Here is a 21,714-nt window from a genome sequence, read left to right on the forward strand (position 1 = left end):
GAGTCTGGTGATTTAAAGACAATGATTTTTTAATGTACATGTCTCATAGTGTGACAGGGATAGAAGTCAATTAGTGAGGGCTGAAGAAGGGTATGAATTGGTGGTAATAATAATAATATTGACAGTAGTAAAATGTAGTGCTTTAAGATTTGCAAAACATTTTACAAATATTCTCATTTGATCTTCACAGCAACCCTGAGAAGGTAGCTGTTGTTAAGATCCCTATTGTACAGATTAGGAAAGTGAAACATAAAGAGGTTAAGTGATTTGGTAGAGTCATGTAGGTAGTAAGTGTCTGAGACCAGATTCGAACTTGGGTCTTCATGATTCCAGTCCATCACTATCCATTGCACCACAGTTTCATGCCATTTTAAAGATTAGGATAAAGTATTACTCAAGACAGGAAATATCTTAACATATGTAAAACCGAAGAAGAATTTAGTGAAGATAAGTAAAGGGGAATAAATATTTAAAAGATCAGTAAAATGATACCCAAATGATATCTAAGACAGGAGGCAGGCAAGAAAAGAAGGGGTAATTCTTCCTGAAAAAATAGAAAATGGATTTTGGAATAGAGAGAATGGAGACAGACAGACATGCGTACTCACACACACTCCCACACAAACACACACTCAGATGAGTTGGCTTAGGTCTGATAGTAACAATTTATGCATATATCCATTAAACAGTTTTGTATTATTTTAAATATACCTCAATGGTTTGTAATATTAAGATACTTTTCTAAAAGTAAATGATTCATGTGGGTCAAGTAAAAATAATTGTTATCAATAATGGTTTAGGATATTAAATGGGGGCAATATGAATTTGGAATGCAAGTTTGTTTTTGATATATATATTAAATTGTTAAACATTTTAACATTAATAGGAGTTTCATTTAAAGTAATAGGGGGGCATCTAGGTGGCGCAGTGGATAGAGCACCAGCCCTGGAGTCAGTAGTACCTGAGTTCAAATCAGGCCTCAGACACTTATTACCTAGCTGTGTGGCCCTGGGCAAGCCACTTAACCCCATTTGCCTTGCAATAACCTAAAAAAAAGTTATATAGGGAATGAACTTATTTTTAGAGTAGAAATGAAATCAGAACTCTTGGGTTCTACATTTTTTTAAGATTTGTTATCATTGACTGAATGATATATGTAGGCAGAGACATATATACCTATAGACCAACACTGTTCAGCTTGGCTATATTGAAACTTACTTTTCCCCAGTATATAACAAATATTTTCATTCAGTATTAAAGGCAGTCCTTGCTAACAGCTTAAAGTAAGAAACAGGTACCACTCTGCTTTCCACATAACAGGAAAGAACTTAGGTGGTCACAGCAACTCTCTCCTGATGAGAAAATTATTGACAGAGGGGAGATAGATTTGGAGATGAAGGGAAAGGGAGTAGCCAAAGTGTGTGCCCTTCTTCTGAGAAGGACTTGGAGGGAGAAAAGTGAAGGGCAAACAAACAAGGTCAAACTGAGCAAGAGAAAGTAAAACTGCAGAATAGCAAGCCTGATTTGGGGCTAGGGGTAAGAAATATAAAGAAGGAAAAGGCAAGTAATAAGGTCGAGTTCAAATCTGGCCTGAGACACTTAACCTAGCTGTGTGACATATAGATGTTATCTAAGGACTAACCTAAGTGAGGAGGGTCTAATTAATATGAAGGTTGGCCACCATATGATGACTTTAATGGGCCACAGCTGCTCATAAACCTGTAGAACTAAGGGCTAGAGAGCCTGTAGTCTGCATTGGGAGAGGAAGTACCCCTCCCAATAAAATCACAGCTTTTGATATAGTGATTACTTGTTAAAGTATCATTTTTTCCCACATTCAAAAAACATTTGCAAGAAATAAAAAGTTTTCATAATTTAATTTTTTTCACTGAAAATCTAATGCTAAAAAATTTTACTTCTTGGTCCTGAAATAACTGATTGATGAAATAATTAAAATAAAATTTGTTTTTTTCTTTAAGCAAATAGAAATTGGTCCTGTAATAGCTGATTGATGAAATAACTAAAATAAAAATGGTTTTTTCTTTAAGCAAATAGAAAATGTTGCTTCATTAGTGCTTGGAAAGTCTGTCTTTGTTAACTGGCCTCACCTTGAAGAAGCTAGAGTTGTAGCAGTATCTGATGGAGAAACTAAGTAAGTAAAATGTAATAAGAATTAACTTCCTTAATTGTTTTCCATTCACTCAGCTTTCCCTTTGATTGACCTCTGTCAATCAATATTTTTCTTCTACTAATATTTTTCTCTAAGTCCAAATGGTCCTGCATTTAATAGTATCACATGATGATTTAGCTATCTGATTGGAGGAAAAAACCCTGAAGTTTTAAGCAAGAAGCAAAAATTGATTTAGATGTATCATGTAACTAGCTAGTTTTCTAAAGTGACATAAATCCATATTGAACATACATACGTTAGAAAAAAAAATTGTTTTCCTTTTTTGTTATTCTCAACATCAGCAAACACAATTATCATTGTGCCCAAAAAAGAACAGAATAAGGGAACTTGACATGAAACTGCAAATCTCTACTATGTACAACTTGCCCTTATTTTTCAAAGTAGCTAATAAATTCAACATGTTCATTAGGAAAGCACATTTTGAAGAGATCATATGTGTTGTATGATGGCAGAGTAATTATTTTTTGCAAATCCTTCACAAACCTTTTTGTTAAAACAGAATTGTATTTATAGAATAACTAAAATTGAATAATAATTACTAGCTTTTAAACAGCATTCTGAGGTTTGCAAAGCACTTTACTCTGTTATCTCATTTGGTCCTCAGAACCTCCCTGTAAACCAAAATAGAAGCTATTTTTCATTATTTTTATTTTACAAAAGAAAAATAGATGACAGGTTCAGTGACTTACCCTAGGGTCAAACAGGTAATTCAGGAACAGAGGTAGGATTTGAATTTAAATCTTCCTGACTAAAGTCTAACTCACCATCCACTATACTACCTAATTTTCTTGAATCCTCGAGGGGAGAAGACAGACCACAGTCAAGTCAAGCATTAAGTGCTTCCTAAAAATTTCATGAAATATCACTGGAGTATTTAGGGCTCTTTTTTAGTGACTGGCCCTTCCCTCTGTCCCACCTTGCTGCCTTCCCCTTCCCCCAAACAATTCTACACACTAGATCCATTGAGTGTGAGAAGTTATCACAGGCTTTTTGTGCTTCAGGGTTGTCAAAAAAGTAATCTTAGTATGAAGAGAAAAAAAGCATTATATGAATAATAAACCCTACCCGAAACCCAGTTATTATGAGTCTTTAAAACACATGAATAAGATAGACATCTTAACATTTTTAAACTAGTGCAGTTCATATTTGACATTTTCAAAAATATTCTTTAAGCTATTACTAAACAACTCTCCAGGTAATTTCCTGATGGCATTAAGTTAGCCTGATCCTCTTCCAACCATTCCTTCTCACTCCTCATTCCCACAAGTTAACAGGGGACCTTGATTCTGCCTGACCACACAAAGGAAAGGGAGAGCAGTTAAGGAGAACTGAGGGAAAGATGCAGAGCTTTGACCAGAAGGGAAAAGGATTCTTCTCCTCTACCATTGACTCAGTGGAGAAAGTAACCAAATGTCATTGATAGAAGAAAAGGAAATGAAAGGGAGAAGAGACAAAGAAGGCAGGGAGGTCCCTTGAGAAGAGTGACTGGCAATACAAGAGAATAATTGAATGCCAAAAGGTCAGGAAAACCTAGGTTACAGCAACAATGCAAAACTCATAAAAACTGAAGGAAAATTAAGTAAAAATTCACAAAAACAACCAAAAAAGAAAATCCAGATTCTCTAAATCATGGAGCAGCAGGAAGAAAGTCCAAAATTGTTCACACAAAAAAATAAAACTTTAAAAAAATTAGGAACAAAATTAGGTTGGAAATCATAGCTCTCCATGCACAGTTGAAAAAAATTAACAACAGAATACAGATCTTGGTGGAAACTTCAGAACTCAAATATACTTAAGTGGAAGAAAATTTTGCTGAGGAGCAGCAAAAGGCAGCAACGTTAAAAAAAATGCATTAATTCCTTATGAGAAAAAGCAAGTGGCCCTGACAAGTTATTCAGAAGGAATGTAAGAATTATGACACCTAGAAGAACTTGACCAGCTAAAAAGTCTGAGTATCTTATCACAAGAAAGAGAAAAGCAAGTCTTTTGGGGGGGGAGTGTTGCAAACCAATATGGTTAAAGGTCACACAGCTAGGTCATTATTAATTACAGGTCTGGGTCAGATTTCAACTCGGGTCCTCCTGACTCCAGGACCAATGCTCTAAACCCTGTGCTACTTGGCTGCTCCCAGACAAGCAAATTTTAAGAAAATCAGAGAAGAGAGTTCTGTGCTGTTCTCTTATATCTCCTTTGACCAAGATTACCATGAAGTAGCTTTCTCTAGTGGAATGTCAGCTCCTTGAGAAAAATGGATATTTAATTATTTTGTTCCTAGTATCTGTATATACTTAATAAATGTTTGTTGATTGAAAGGCAGTACATCTGACTTTTTAGCTTTTTATAGCCGTCTATAAATTTACAGATGATCCAAGAGAAATACTAGATTCCTATAGAAACTAATATGCCTACACTGGCCACCCTTGGATTATACAATTGATTAAATATTCACCCTTTTTTAAGGAATCTTGTCTTGTAAGTAGTTTTTATATCTTTTGAATTGAGCTTTCATTTTCAATCAGTGCATTAATTTATTAGGACATCTTTCATCTTTTCCTTATGCCTTATCTTTCAGCTCAAGGATATGTCTCCTTATGAGATCTGTTTATGTATTCTTTAGAACTTTTGAGAGTGTTATATATGAATGATTGTTCATTTTAATTTTTGTAAGATTTCTCCTACTCAAATAAGTTAGTGAAATCATGATGGAGTGGGGCAGGACTTCCTATGTAAATAGAATGAATTATTTTCTTCACACGATATAATCCTTCTGGCATCTGAGGCAGTGAAATTAACTTATCATAAGGGTTCCATATTAAATTAGTTTTTCCAGATCCGTTTTATTTTGATTTTGAGGTTTTTCTTGGAAGAAGCTCAAGGAACACAGAAGCTTTACTTGGGAAAAACTGCCCCACCAACTAAAGTGGTTCATGTTGGAGATAAAGAACAGTCAAACTGGGTGAAAGATGTACAAGCCATTTCAGAACAGTAAGTGTTATAAAATTTATATTTTAATATTACAGACCCAAAACATGACTATCCTTTCAACCAGTTTATTCATTTAATAGTTGAGTGCTGAACAGTTAGACATACTATTTGCTTAGAAAAATAAATGTAATTATGAATGAGATACTATTGATGATTACATATTTATTTTTCTAAAGTGCCACACATTGAAAAGACTTGGTTTCTAACATTTTGAGAAAGTCCAAAATTGTTATTGTTGCTTATTTTAACTACTCAACGTATATTGTTTCTAAAACTGGTATACTATAAATTAAACAAAGTCATTTTCCCATACCTATTTTTTTCTAATCTAATAATTGGATTTAGTTTTCTTTCTATCTGAAATCTTGTCTCATTGAAAGATTTTAAGAGTTTGAATCGGCACATTTCTAGATGTGCAAATAAGAATGCTTCTTAAACATGATTAATGTGTAGGCAGAACTCCCCCTTCCCTCCATTTGGGCGGGCCCCCAGTTAGCTACTCCAAGTTCTAAGTATCTTGTGAGTCATACCTTCTCCAAACCAGAGCTCACAAGTGTCTGGTGATGAAACATAAAACATACTCATTTATTGTAAATGGAATCAGGTGTGGGCATCCACCTGCAGAGATGACTGTAATCAGAGTATCCAGATTGAGAGGCAGGTCACACCTGGTTTCTCCTGATGCCATTGTGTTCCTCTCTGCTAGGAGCTGCTGCTGCCTCCTTTGCTTTCTGCCCTTTACCTCCTGATTCTCTCTTCTGTTGTTCCTGGTAGTCATGAGCTTCAGCTCTTTCAGGCCCCAGTACCTCAGGGCAGCATCTTCTGGCAGTGCTTGGATTACAACTCCTTAAACCACTTCTATCACTCCCTTGGGATCTTGTGCTTGAACCTCTTCCTACAGAGAAAAACCACAGCTTTTTCAGTCTGTTCTTGGAGTTTTTATGAGCCTCACTCATCTGCAACTGTGATTATTTGGCTTTCTGGAAATTTGACAGCTGCCCTTGATCAGCATCCTTAGTCAGTAGCTATGGAGCTCTCTTAGCCAATGGCTGGGAAGCTCCTCTGCTCAGCCAGGTTGCACCAAAGCTATTGAGGCCTCAGCTAAGATCAGATTTGCCCTTTGAACTCTTCTTAGAACTCTTCCGTTAACTGATTTTCTTCTTCTGAACTCTTCTTTGAACTGAACTCCTTTTAACTGCCTTATCTTCTTCGGTCTTACCTGAGTTTCTCACTTCAACTGTTTCCTAACCTGTGACCAGAAATACATTTTAGTTTTTCAGACTTACTGAACCCCCTGGCTTAGGTGAATATCCTCAGGGCTCCACTTCCTGAAATGGAAAAGGGATTGACAGATATTGTGGTAAGAAAACTTTTAAACTTACCCCAGCAGCCCCTCTGTTCTATGCAGATAGCAACAGCTATGCTGGGTAGAGAATTCTGAAAGGCCCTTGACCTTTGTCATTTCCCCCAGCAACCTGTGATAAGTCTGGTCTCTTTCTCTTATCTCTTAGCACTAAAATTAACTTTCTGGTCTCTGCCATATTGATTTCTTCCTTCTTGCTCACAAGCATGCCCAGGTCTGCTTCATTCTTAAAAAATCTTCTTGAAATTTAGTCATAACCTCGAGCTATCATCCTATTTTTCCTTTTCCATTTCACAGCCAAACTCTTGGGGAAAAAATATATATTCACCTTTTCTTCTTTATCTTGCACACAATTCTTAACCCTTGTAAGCTTGGCTTCTTTATTATACCAATCTACTGAAAGAGCAATCTCCAATGTTATCAATAGTCTTTTTCCTACTGTATCTATGGTATTTTCTTACTTAAACACTTAGTAATTTTTTAATACTGTCAATTACCTTTTCCTCCTGCATTGACTTCTGTGACGCTGTTCACTCTTAGCTCTGCTCCTGGCCTTTCCTTGTCTCTCTTTGGTTGAATCATCATCAGTCAACTCTTTAAGTTGGCTTTCCCCGTGACTTTATCCAGGGGTTAATTTTTCTCTTCAGTGATCTCATCCCATGGATTCAATTCCCTTTACTCAAATAATTGCAAGATTTATATATCCAGCCTTGATATCCTACTGATCTCTGGTCTCTTATTGCCAACTTCTTACTAGGTAATCTTCACCCATATATATCTCATCAGTATTTCAAACTTAGCTTTACATGTCCATATGTTATCCAAACTACTTTTTCTGTGGAAGGAATCACTATCCTTTCAGTTTCCCAGGTTCTTAATTTCAGAGTCATCTTTAATTTTTAACCATTATCTCCAACCTAACTGGTTACCAAGTTTTATTGATTCTACCCTCACAATATCCTTCTTGACAATGCCAACATACTAATTTAGTCTGTCATCTCTTTTCCTCCTAATAATTCTTCCTCCTCCCATCCTCTTATTTTCTCTATTCTCAGTGTAGTCACCAAAATAATCTTCTGAAGGCCTAAATTGTCTCCACAGTCTGGCTCTAACCCTCAGCTTTTCAGATTTATCTCACTTTCTTTTTATTCACTCTGAATTCCAACCAAAAGGAAATACTTGCTGTTCTCTGAACTTTGCATTCAATCTCTTCTCCTATGCCTTGACAAAGGCCCTCCTTTGTATATTCTCTTCTCTTTAGCTGTGCTTCTTAGAATACTTCAAAGCTTTCTGCTTAAAGGTTATCCTTTGTTGAATCTTTCCTTTCCCCCCAATTGTTAATATTCTTTCCTTTCTCATTCAAAAATTACCTTACATTTATCTATCTGTATTGTGTGTTCCTAGGAAAGTCTTTAAGGATAGGAGTGTTTCATTTTTACCTTTATATCCCCAGTTCCTAGTACAGTATCATTGAAGTAGATATTTAGACACCAAGTGTTTGTTGCTTTACATTAAATAAAGTCATCAAGAAATAGGGGAAGAGATTATATTTTATTTATATTATATTTTATTAAATCCATGTTTCATTTTAGAATTATTAGTCTTGATTTTTTCCCCCCTTTTCAGGTCTAATTTTGCATTAGACAGTATTGAAGTGTAACATCAAGTATTATGTTTCTGGAAATTTTTTTTATAAAATGAGTCAGTGTATTAATACTGGATGATATTGATCTATAATTTGTAGTTTTTTTAAAATAGAAAACATATTCAAGTTAAATGTTAGACAGTTTTAAAAGTATAATAGTTTTAAAGTTATTTTTACTATTACTAGCTTTATTCTGCTGCTCCCTTTTTCTATATATAGGCATATATATAGGCATATACATATAAATTTATTTTAGTTTTTTCTTTTATTTATGAGAATTCTGTGTAATTCTTTTTTCTTCTCACAATATTCTGTGCATATTTCTGAGTAGAATTAGGTAGCAGCAGAAAAATATCAATAATATACAAAACAAGAAAAGTATATCCAGAGTTATTCACATATTTCTTTAAAGGTTTTCTGGGCATTTGATTATTAATCCAGTTGAAACAGTTTTGGACAGGGACTGGGTTCTACTCCCGACTTATTTACATATATAAGTTTCTCCCTTGTATTCCCCCTTTTAGCTACCAGAGAAGAAAAGGAATAATAATAAATGAAACTTCTGTTGTTGTGTATGCTCAGTTACTTACCGGTCATAAATATCAATTAAATCAAAATGGTGAGGTTCATCTGGAGAAACAGTGGTCAAAACAAGTTCTTCCTTTTGTTTATCAAACTATTGTCAAGGTAAGGCTCCTTTTAGGCTTCAATCTCTTCTTGATGCCTACTATTGCACAATACATAAAGAAAAAAATAAATACTATTACCTTTTATAAGGTATTAAAATGGAAAAATAGTCTTGTTTTATAATTATGAATGTGATATATCCTAAATTGCTGACATTCTAGATAGGATTGGCAAAACAGAATTTAACTTATGGTAACCATATTTTTTCAAAATATAAAATACTATTTTCAGTCATGCCTTTATTTATTTAATTAGGATTTGTGTGCTACTAATATATTTTCCTCCCCCCAAAATAAATAAGCCTAAATAAATTAGTAAACATAAAATTACCTTTTTTAACAGTTATCCTAAGGTATAGTTACTCTCTGAATATTTGAAAATGGATTTTAAAAGATACATGGTGCCTCTTTCCTTTTATATAAAGTATCTAACTGTATTATTCATAGAAAATAATTATGGGTAAAATTTTCTTTCCATACAGTTACAAATCCACAACAGAAATCTAAGATTCTTTAGAAAATTTCACCCTTACTGATTTTTATATTTTTGTTTTTAGGATATCAGTACTTTTGAGACACATTTCTCTAATATCAAAACGTTGGATGACCTGTTTCCACCTAGAAGTACAGTCTTTATGCTGGGGACTCCTTACTATGGCTGCACAGGCGAAGTTAGTTCTAGTTCTTATTCCATTCTCTTTCATATTTTTAAAATATATAGCTTATGTTTTACTTTTCACCTAAATTAAAATAAAAGTGATCTTCAACATACTTTTATTCCCCCTGCCCCTCCCCCCCAAGGTTCAGGATTCAGGAGATGTAATCACAGAAGGTAGAATTCGTGTGGTTTTCAACATTCCATGTGAACCTCATCTTGATGCCTTAATACAGAACCAGCATGTGAGTATAGCCATTTAGCTTGTCTAAGCAAATATTCTATCAATTCATGAGATGTTAAAATAGTAAATGGCATTCAGATTTTAAATGTTAAAATTTTTTATGCAGTTTTCTCTGATTAATGAACTGTTCAAGTAATAACATATAAATTGTATATTACAAACATAAAAACATTTTAAATCATATAGAATTTAAAAAATTTTAGTACAGCTGCTGCCAATTGAAGATAAACAAGGCTCACTGGTCAAAATTTTATACTATGAAGTTTGTCCTTCCCTGGCTGGACCTCTTCTTCCTATAGACTAAAATGTTTTTCTAATCTCTCTCCTTTTTTTTCTTCCTGGACTTATATTGGATCCCTGACAAACAAGGGTGGAATGTGATCACTGACAAATAGATAGCTGCATGATAACCGTTATATCCCCTTTCCCTATTAATATCTGTTCCCTTAACTCTCCTAGAATGTAATGCTTTAACAACTTGTTTGGGTTGAGCATCATTGCATGATATCATAATATGGCTCCCCTTTTCCTGATTATAGTGATCTGATCCTACATTTTCCTTTATCAGCAATCTTGGTGATAATGTCAGATAGTGTGGCTATTATCCATCATTGTTATCATTCCCCAGACTCATCCTCTCTTCTACTTCCCCTAAACCACTTCTCCTTTCCTTTTTCCTGAGATTCACAAAAGTATATTTACTTTATAAATAGGCATTTGTCATTGTTTTAGTTAGTGTTTAATCATAATGTAATCTCCATATCCCTTGGAAGAGATCTCTCTGGCTCCCATTCCTATCTCTGATGATGAAGTTTCTGATAAAGTATGGTGTTTTCATCTGCAGAGATTCTAATTCTTAACCCTCATTTCATCATTTATAAAATGGGTTATACACTTTTTGCAAACTACAGCATGATATAAAATTTTTATTATTGATGTTAGGGACGCCTTCCATTTGTAACAGAACTGATTAATACATCAAAAAACATGCCTAGTGAAAAAATGTGTAGGTTGGTAGTATGATTTTTGTCCAAAATATCTGCATTGTGTCTTTCCTTGCATAAATAAGTTTTAATTCTATTTCTTGTACATCTGTGTATAGAGATATTTTCATTTTTTTTTAATCTGGGGAACATGATATTTTGTGAGAGGTAAACAAAAAAAAAATCTCCGTACAGAAATCATCTACCTTTAGGAATCCCTACATTGATAGAGTCAAGAGTATAGCGATAGATTTATCCTCTTTGAAAAAGTGCAGAGATTAAGAGTAAAGGGGAAAAAATAAAGCACTATATATATATGTATATATGTATATACATATTTCCCTATTAATATCACCAAAAAATTTTTCCCTCACCAAAAATTTTTTTTTTGTTTTTATGTTTAAAGAAATATTCTATTAAATACAATCCTGGATATGTTTTGGCCAGTCGTCTTGGAGTGAGTGGATACCTTGTTTCAAGGTTTACAGGAAGTATTTTTATTGGAAGAGGATCTAGGAGAAAGTAAGTTTTTAGAAAAATAATACTATGTGGTGGAAAGAAAATAAAATCTTTAATGCTTCAATATCTATTTAAAATATAATTGTAAATATTTCTTATCTCAGCTTTTTACATCAATTCCTCTGAAAACTGATTTTTCATCTAATTCAGCTTTTATGAAGTGTCTCAATAACCAGTTGAACCTTGAAAAGATATCAGAATATCTGTAAGTCTTAAAAAATGTTATTTGAGAGATGATGCCAAAATGGAGTAATAGCAGGAAAAGCTTCAACCCCTTCCTCCCACTCCCAACACACAGAAAGAGAAAATGCAGCAGAATGAGTTCTGATCAGAAAATCTAAGGGAAAAATCCCAGTAAATCTTTCATCTCACATAGTCAAGTGGAAGATAGAGTGGTCTATGGTAACTGGGAGCAGGAGTAGTGCTAAGGAGTGGGATCAGATGAGTGCCTTGCCAAGAACAGGGACACAGTATTCTAGTCAGGGAGAGACTGTGAATGACAGCAAGAGGAGGTCCTGGATTCAGAACAAGGGAGTGAGTCTTATCTTATATGTTGTGCAGGGTACAGGTACTGGTACTACCTGGCAGCTATGTCACTCACTACTTGGAACAGGACAGAACCTGCAGCTAGGAGTAATGTTCCATGATGAAGTGTGGTCATGTGCTTTAGCTGTGTACTAAGCAAAGAGAAAGCAGCAGTTGTATGGCTCCTCATATCCTCCAGCTCAATCAAACATTGCAGTAAAATAAGCAGGACAGGAAACCCAGACCAAAGAGGAGGCCTCAATTTTGTCATTTAACCAATAGAGATTTCCAGCTGTCTGATAGTGGCTGAGTCCGGGAACACTCTACTGGAACTTCACTAAGAGTAAGAGTCTCAGAATCAACCATAGGTCAGTAGCTTGCAGAATGTGAACAGAGAGCATGTTTTCCATGGATCAGACTACTTCGGGAGCACTGAAACTGGGTTCAAAGACCCCAGCCTTCTTGAGATGCTGGAATAATATAACACTTAGTTTACCAAGAAAACAGCAGTAAATCCCTAGAGAATACATGCTCAACAAACAATCCCTTTATAAATTCACAGATCCTAATCCTAACATGAAGTATGAAATCAAGATGTAGATTGACAAACAAATAAAAATCTTATCTACAAAAAGTTAATGTGACAACAGATACTCAACACAAACCCAGAAGAGATAAACACAACTTGGGTACACGTTCACCTAGAATTCCTAAGGAAAGATGAAATAAGAGTTTTTAAAGGCTTATAAATATTATTATAAATTAGGGGCAGCTGGGTGGCACAGTGGATGGAGCGCTGGTCCTGGAGTCAGGAGGACCTGAGTTCAAGCATGGCTTCAGACACTTGATAATTACCTTGTTATGTGACCTTGGAGCAAGTCACTCGATAGCATTGCCTTGCATATACATATATATATATATATATATATATATATATATATATATATAATAAATTAAATGTGATGTATAACCTATATTAAATTGTTCTCTGTCAGGGGGAAGGGAAAGAGGGAGAGAAATGTTAAACTCAAAATCTTACCTAAAAATGTATATTGAAAACTATCTTTGAATGTATTTAGAAAAATAAGAAAATCTTTTGAAAATGAATTAATTAGGGGTGGCTAGGTGGTGCAGTGGATAAAGCACTGGCCCTGGAATCAGGAGTGCCTGGGTTCAAATCCGGTCTCAGACACTTAATAATTACCTAGCTGTGTGGCCCTGGGCAAGCCACTTAACCCCATTTGCCTTTCAAAAAAAGAAAAAGAAAATGAATTAATTAAATGAGAGCATTAGAGGAAGAATAGGAAGAAATGGGAGCTATGGAAGAAAAAAGTTTTTTCTTAAGTCACAAGCCCCCTGAAAATTAGAATGGACTAAGTGGAAGCTAACAACTCCATGAGAAAACAAGAAATAATTGAAACAAAGTGGAAAAAAAATAAAAGAAAATGCAAAGTTTTCATGGCAAAAACAAGTGAAGTAGTGAACGGATCAAGGAGAAAAAATAAGAATCATTTAGACTCCCTGAAAGCCATGATCAAAAAAAGAACATTATATTTATTTTAGATTATATTTCAAGAGATCTTAAAAAAACAACTGCCCAGATCTTTTAAAACTAGGGAGCAAAGAACAGAGGGGAAAAAAAATCCATTGGTCACTCTTTGAAAAAATCCAAAGTGAACATTATAGCCAAAATCCAGACTTTTCCAGGTGAAAGAAAAATTACTGCAAGCAACTAGAAAGGAAGAGTTCAAGTTCCAAGAAGCCACATTCAGGATCATACATGATAATAAAATAGATGAGTATAATCTCTTCCATTTCATGTGCACAAAGGAGAGGGGGAGTGAGAGGAAAGACTGACATTTGAACTTCATTCTCATCCAAAATGGTCATGGGAGGGAAGAATACACACACACATACACACACACACACACACACACACACACACACACACACACAGAATTAGGTGCTGAAGTACATTTCATTGAACAGGATAGCTAGGGAAGAAATATAAGTTTAAGAAACAAAATTAGTTCCTAAGCAAAACAAAGGCTGTATAAAAATATTTATAGCAGTTGTTTTTTTGTGGTGACAAAGAATTGAAACCGTGGGTCCCTATCATTACTTTTGAAAAAGAACAAGTTATAATGTATAAATATGAAGGAATTCTATTATGCTTTAAGAAATGATGATGGGGATGTTTTCAAAGGAGCTTTGGAAGACTTGCATAAGCTAGTAGAGAGTGAAGGGTGGGAACAGGCAGGATAGAGTGTGCAGAGCAACAATGTTGCAACTTGAAAGACTTGAGAAGCCGATCAGCAGCACAGTGAGGGGCCCAGATTCCAGAGGTTGGGATGGAAGCACCTGCCCACCTGCCTACCTGCCTGCCACTTCATGGAGAAATGAGAGGCTTGGGGTACAGATGGAGACTTTTTTTTTTTTTTTGGACATAGTCAACATGAGAATATTTTGCCTGACTGACTGTAACAGAATTTTTTTCCTAAATCATTTGGAGGTGGAAAATGTAGAAGAGAAGGTAGATTTTTGTTGAAAGGAAAAATTTTAATTTTTTTTTAAATAGTGTCCAATTCCCTGCGTCTTGTTGAATCTCCCCCCCCCCCCTTAATGAAGAGATTTATCTATGCTTTACTTGATTTAACTTTTGGAGTTTTTCTAATACGTTGAACTGTTATTTGCCCCAAAATAGCCACAATAAGTAAAATAAAGAATTAAAGCCAAACTTTTCTGAGATTGGGAGACAATTTCATTTGTTAAGTGGTCAGAATTAGCCAGTTTTATTTGTTTGTTTTTAAACAGTCCCCATGGAGATCATAAAGCCAATGTGGGATTGAACCTGAAATTCAATAAGAAGAATGAAGAGGTTCCAGGCTACACTAAAAAAGTCGGCAATGAATGGATGTATTCTTGTGCTGTGGAACAGCTCCTGGCAGAATACCTGGAGAGGTAGTGACTCATACTATGCCTTCCCATATTATTCCCCATGATCATAGGATTGAGTGACATTATTTCATTTTGTTACACTGATCTTAGTACAAGCAATTAAAACAATTTGAATTTAATTACTAGCACTACTATCACAAATGTCCATATTATTCAGTATGGCAAAATAGAGTGAATAGTGACCATAATTAATGAGAGTTTCTAAACTGAAACTTTGCATCAGCCAGATATAAATCTCATGCAAAAAAGACAGGATGTGAAACTTAACTATAATTGTAATCTTAATTTTTTTTTAAAGATTTTATTTGAGTTTTGAGTTTTACAATTTTTCTTCCAATCTTACTTCCCTCCCCCCCCCCCCACTCCCCTACGGAAAGCAATCTGTCAGTATTTTGTTTCCATGTTGTACATTGATCCAAATTGAGTGTGATGAGAGAGAAATCACAGAAGAAACAAAAATTATGAGATATAACAAGGTCAGGTAATAAGATATCTAGGTTTTTTCCCTAAATTAAAGGGAATAGTCCTTGAAATTTGTTCAGACTCCACGGCTCTTTGTAATCTTAATTAAAAATATATATATATTGCCATTTTTTTTACTATAATTTTTTTCAGTCTTACATCTGAATTATTCTTCTAGGACCTTAAAGTCCTAGAATTGTAATGCTGGAAAGGACCTTTGAAATGTCCAGAAGATGAGAAAACTGAGGCCAGAAGTTAAAACTTATATGTGGATGTAGTTTATGTGGTGTTATAGATAGTTTTATATCTTTTAGTTGAAGAGATCCAGATTGCCCAATTCACTGCTCTTTATACCATATTAATTAATGCTGTGTACATCACCTCCTATGTGATGTTTTGGAGTGTTGAACTTGGAGTCTTAAGTACAAATCTATCTCTGGAACTGAGTAGTTATGAGACTTCAGGTATATCACCTGACCCTACTGAGTCTGTTTCCTCATTTGTAAAATGGATCTAATAATGTCTGTAGTGCTTGCTCGATAGCTCCTAAGTATTAAATGAGATGATATACATTATTTTTCAAACCTTAAAAGTACTATCAACATCATTCATTTACATGTTGACAAAGAATTTACTATTTACAAATATCTGAGAAATTGAAAATGCATTACTGCAAAGTGAACACCTATTTACTAAAATCAGCTTGCTAATTTTCATATGATATTTTAAAGTTTTCATTCCCTTACAATTTCAGTTTTGATGATTTAATAATTTCATACTCTGCACATATAATAAATATTGCTAATTGATTTTTTTTGCATTTTATAACTATTTGAGAGGGTGAAGGAGGTAATAGAATGAGGATTCTTACTGTTCTAGTTTTCTGAGTCAAACTCAGAATTTATTTTCATATGTTAGATATGTTTTCCCCACATAAGTAATATTTTCAAAACATTGTTTTCATCAACTAACTTTCAAAATAATTTTTTTCACATTTTCTGTACTGTAGGTAATGTTTTTACAAAAACTTTAACTATATAGGTGTATATATTTGTTTCACTGGGATACTAAATTTCATATTTGGTATTTTCTTTGATTCTTATAATATCCAGTCTTATAAATTTATTTCTTTTTTTGTTTTGTTTTTTATAAATTTATTTCTGAAAAGGAAAATTTTATTTTTCTCATAGTAATAAGAATAAATTAGACTAGGATTTAAGCATGTATGAGTGGATCCTCAAAAACGATTATGTCATAGTTATAATTGTAGGAGTTACGGCAATATGATTTCTCAACTTTGTTTTAGAGACGACAAAATAGGTGGCTAGGTAGCACAGTGGATAGAGCACCAGCCCTGGAGTCAGGAGTATCTGAGTTTAAATCCAGCCTCAGACACTTAATAATTACCTAGCTGTGTAGCCTTGGGCAAGCCACTTAACCCCATTGCCTTGCAAAAATGAAAATAAATAAATAATAAATAAATAAAGACAACAAAACAAAACTCTAAAATATTATTTTCTCCCATTTATTTCTGCTTATACAACATTATTGATTAAACAGTGCTAAATATCACAAATTCTTTGAACTCTTATCAGCCTTACTCTTTGAACATCCTGGCTATAGAGGTTTTCCACAAATGATTTCAACATTCTGAACTCTTTATAAATTACCTAGCAATAATAATCAGTCATCTATGGCACCTGGGAATAAATGGTTTCAGAGGAACACTATAATTAAAATATATTTTGTTATTGTTGGTAGGGTACCAGAACTCTTTAGTTATGTAGCTAAGAACAGCCAAGAAGACGTGTTCTATGAAGATGACATTTGGCCTGGTGAAAATGAGAATGGGTATGTAACTTTTTGTGTCATTCCAGTGATACTGTAGTTATTGACAAGACTAAATTATGAAATCTTCATTTTTCAAGTAATAGAAATTTTATTTTTATCATGATGCCGATGATATCTTTTTCATTTAATTTGTTCAGTAAATGTTTTTAGATATGATTTCTGTTCTGTTGATTTTGGTTTTAGGACATAACATTTCCAAGTTTATATTGGATTTCTGTCTCCAGAATGAACTTAAATGATTAATCTTAAGATCATAAATCTGGGGACTGTTGTAATTTGCTATGATATATAATTCCTCAGAGCATTTTTATCTCTGGAAGAAAAATAATGAATTCTTTTTAATGTAGTGCTGAGAAAGTTCAAGAAATTGTTACGTGGCTAAAGGCGCATCCTGTCAGTGCTTTGTCTCGCTCATCTTGTGATTTACAAATTCTGGATGCAGCTATTGTTGAGAAAATTGAAGAAGAAGTAGAAAAGTGCAAGGTACACGTTTTCAATAAATGGTATTGAGTAAATGAAATACAACAGAACTAAAAGAACTCAAAATTTTACAAGTGACTTATTTTGTATTACTGCTAAATAAACATATTTACATATTGGTACCTACTAATCTTGTGATTTTTAGTAGAATCACATCCTTTTCACCATATAGAATAAAGAATCCTAAGGACTTTGATTCATCTTTCACAGCAAATACAGGGTCTGGATGTATAATTTTTTTCTTTTATGTCTTGAATTTTTTAAAAAATATTATTACAGTAAGACCATATAGGGCCTAAATATCTCTTAATTACTTGAAAAGCCAAAGATGATCTTATTCAGTATGAAAAGTTACTATGGCTTTAGAATAAATCTTTTTTAGATTTAATTAAACATATGGAATATATGAGAGGTAGCATGGCTGTAGAGATCCTTCCTATGAGTCAGAGACATTTTTTCATAATCCTACCTCTGACACATAAGAGGTGCTAATCAACAGAAATGATAGTCAATCTTTTATTACACTCAAGCAATTCTTTTAAGACTGTAAGTTAGAAACAAATATCTTACTTTCTTTCCACATTGAAAATTGCCTACACAAATTAATTCAAAGATCTAAATCCCCAAAAATTCATAAATTCTTGATATATTTTTATGAAATCTCTTCTAAAATGTTACCTAATCTTACACTTAGAAATTCAGTTATTATACTAATTTTGGTCTTTTTTTTAGCAATTACAGTTTATTCTATTGTATAAATTTCACAATGGCCTTTGACCAAAATCAATAAAAGTCTGATCCAACCTAGATTATAAGATTGTTAATTTATTTTTTTATTTTAATCTTGATTAAACAAGAATTAATTAAATTGTCTAAGCATATATATATATATTATATATAATATATATATATATATTATTCCAGTTACATCTCAGTTGAGCATTTAGCATTCCAATTAAAAAGCGAGATGTAGATAATGATTAGAGACAGGCACAATTTTTGTCAATATTGCCCACATAAGTTTTTCTGTAATTAAGATGTGGATAAGTAAAAATGTAAGAGTGACTATATTAAAAATGCAAATTTCTTGGCTTTAATCAAAATGCTCAACAAGTATTCATTAAACTTCTACTTTGTGCACATAGTGTTATTACAACTCAGTGTATATACTGTCTCCTAATTAGAATATAAGTACCTTGAGGGCAGGAATTTTTTCTGATTTTTTTCTTGTTTTCCTAGAACTTATTAGTCCATTACCTGACATATAATGCACTTAAATGCTTGTTGATTGATATCCCAAAGGATCTAAGGTAATAGCAGATTCATGTCATTATCTGATACCACCTCATTATTTTTATATTTGTTACTTTTTAAATATTTTTAGATAATTGCATAATTATTTTTACATGGGTATGCTAAGACAAAGTTCCCACTGCCTTTATTATGAATTTAAAATGCCTTTCTTAGGCAAATGAGTATATACTTAGTCTGTGCATTTTATCCATTTATTTCAATGTCTGCTAAGTATACTGTATAATTCATTGTAGTTCTATGTAAGTTTGATTTTCTTTATGTATCCATCATCACAGAATATTTGATATATACCAGTATACATAAGAGAAGCTATAATGTGAGTTGATAACCATCTTGTCCAAATCAGTGTTCCAAGGAAATCATAATGAGCAGCTTGCTTGTTTTCCAAGAGACCTTAATATATGGATAAAAGCAAGATTGCACTCTTAGTTTGAAGAGAAATTAGTTTTCCTATCTTGAGCCACTTTGAATGATAACATAGATGACACTAGCAAATAAAAGAAATGTTTCCAGGTTTATAGAATTTTTGAAGAAAAACACCACCCATTATTTCTGATTCAACTCCCAAAATGTATATTGTTTTATTCTGGAAATTTAACATTTTTTCTAATATTTTTTCTAATATTTCTAATATTTCTTTTGATAACACTATACTGTGTTAATTCTGCTACTGGTAAGTTTGATTTGACCACATTTATTAAGCTTCAGCCATGTGCGATATACTGTCCTAGAAGTTAAGTTGCAATGGTAGATCAAGCATAGGTACTGCCCTCAAGGATCTTGCAAGCAAGAGAGCATAGGGATACAGAAGGGAGAGGAGGGGAGTGAAAGGGAAGAGGAGAGCTGACTGTTGCCTGGGAGAAAGTCGTTAGGTCTGACAGGAAGCACAGGAGTCAGAATTCCATTTCAGTAGTAGAAGGGAAGGAGAATGGAGAGCAATAAGGCATAAGCACTGACCGTGGAGTGCCTCCACAGCAGGGTGTGGAAGATGAGTTGGAGACTGGGAGAAGAGTCAGGAAGCTGTTCAGTTGGTCTACCAGAAAGAAGAGTCCAAGGCCCTAGTCAGTCAGGTGGTTAGAGGCCAAAGAATGTCTCTAGAAATGGCAAGGATTTGGGACCAGACTGGGGGGAGGGGGAGGAAAGAACCCAGAGTGAAGACACTCAGTAGGCATTTGTAAGATCTATGAACTCTGCCAGCCTTGGGGGAAGCAAGGACTAAAAAGAGCCCTGGCCCCAGATGCATGTGTTCTACAGTTCAGAAAGGCTGATGTTCAGTGAGGTGAAATTACATAGGAAAGTTGGGGGGGGGGGGGCAGTACTAGCCTCCGAGATCAGTTTTAGACAGGTAAAATCCCTAAGGGAATGTGAAGCAGTTTAAATAACCACCACACCCAGGCCAAAACTTCAGCCTCAGATTTTTTTCATTTAAAATGTTGAGGGCTGAAAATTCTTAAAGGTTACTTGTTTAATCATTTTATCAATCTAAAAGCTTTTGTTTAGTGCCTATTATATGCCCAGCACTTTAGGAAACTGCCTGCCTTCAAGGAGCTTTCATACTTTTGGGGGCAAAGGTACTAGCTTCTGAGGAAGCCAAAAAAGACATCCTGTCAAAGGTGATGTGTTAGTTCAATCTCAAAGGAAATGAGAGATTCTGAGAGGCAGAGGTGAGACAAGGTACAGAAATGGCTCAAATGCCAACACATTTGAGAAACAGGAATCAAACTTAGTAACCTCCACCATAAAGTTTGTGAGAGAGAGAGAGAGAGATAAAGGGCTAGGGTGAGGCCAGGTCAGGAAGAGTTTTAAAGGCCAAACAGGAATTTATATTTGAACCTAGAGACCTAGGCATAGTCTAGGCATGATGAGGGCCTGCCCTAAAGTGGTGCCTATATAAGTGAAGAAGCAGAGATAAATGCAAAAGATGTAAATGAAACAAGATTGGGCAACTGTTTGGATATGTGGGATAGATCATAGAGAGCTAAGGGATGCCACTAAGGATAAGAACCTGGTTATTTAGCCAAATGGTGGGCTACTGGAAAGACATAGGGTATGGGAAAAGGGGAAGAAATATTTTGTTTTGGACATTTTTAGTTTGAAATAACATTGATATATCCACTTCAAAATGCCTAATAGTTACCAACTGGATCTTAGGAGAGAGACCAGGTCTGGATCTCTTGGGAAAGATCCCCATGTAGAAAACAGTGCTTGAGCCAAATTTCCTTTAAAATGAGAGTTTCTCAGAAGCAGAGTGAAAGATTCGGTTTACATTTTTTGCCAGGGTTTGGCTCAGAAGAGGCGCTTAATAGATATATTGCCTGACTTTTTGACACATACAGAAGACAGAGAAGTATTGATTTCCTTTCAGATATCTAGCTGAAGAACTGCCAAAATAATATCCTCAAAATATAAGTTTAATCCTGTCTCTTTACTATTTAAGAGTTTTTAGTACCTTCCCATTACTTGTAGAATAGTGTACAAAGAAAAAAGTAAAGCATTGAAAAGCCTGCATGTGTGTGGAAGCATCATGCTATTGGACATATAAAAACCCTTCACCTTCTAACTGACCTTTCCAGACATAGTTGGTATTCTTCCCCCTTAAGTGGCATTTTATTATTATACCTTTATCTAACAGTTGACTTGCCCTCTCACCTTGATCTTTCAGAATCTTTTGCTTCCTTTGAGGTGCTTTAAAAAGTCTTTGCTAATCCTATTAGTTTCTGGCACTTTCTGGGTCCCTGAATTACATTGTATCCTCTTATCTTTCCATCATTGAACATTATTTCTTAACCAAATTCTTCAGTGTAAACTATTCCTCACAGTGCTTCATCTCCTGACTCCTTGCCTTCAAACTCA

General features: G+C 34.3%; 1 protein-coding gene across 3 annotated transcripts in view; it reads left to right on the top strand.

Annotated features, from left to right (window-relative positions):
• Positions 1 to 21,714, top strand: part of XRN1 (5'-3' exoribonuclease 1) — a 102,933-nt gene that overhangs the window by 43,202 nt on the left and 38,017 nt on the right. For all 3 annotated transcript variants that reach the window (XR_012469372.1, XM_074191159.1, XM_074191160.1), the window contains exons 19-27: positions 2,049 to 2,152; positions 5,045 to 5,176; positions 8,709 to 8,871; positions 9,428 to 9,541; positions 9,672 to 9,770; positions 11,159 to 11,274; positions 14,611 to 14,757; positions 16,978 to 17,067; positions 17,415 to 17,550. Coding sequence is in view for 2 of the 3 variants with exons in the window: in XM_074191159.1 (XP_074047260.1) it covers positions 2,049 to 2,152; positions 5,045 to 5,176; positions 8,709 to 8,871; positions 9,428 to 9,541; positions 9,672 to 9,770; positions 11,159 to 11,274; positions 14,611 to 14,757; positions 16,978 to 17,067; positions 17,415 to 17,550 (1,101 nt within the window). In the remaining variant the exon portion in view is untranslated. The remainder of the gene's footprint in view (positions 1 to 2,048; positions 2,153 to 5,044; positions 5,177 to 8,708; positions 8,872 to 9,427; positions 9,542 to 9,671; positions 9,771 to 11,158; positions 11,275 to 14,610; positions 14,758 to 16,977; positions 17,068 to 17,414; positions 17,551 to 21,714) is intronic.

The sequence above is a fragment of the Macrotis lagotis genome, chromosome 6 (genome assembly GCF_037893015.1).
Source record: "Macrotis lagotis isolate mMagLag1 chromosome 6, bilby.v1.9.chrom.fasta, whole genome shotgun sequence".
Lineage (NCBI taxonomy): Eukaryota > Metazoa > Chordata > Mammalia > Peramelemorphia > Peramelidae > Macrotis > Macrotis lagotis.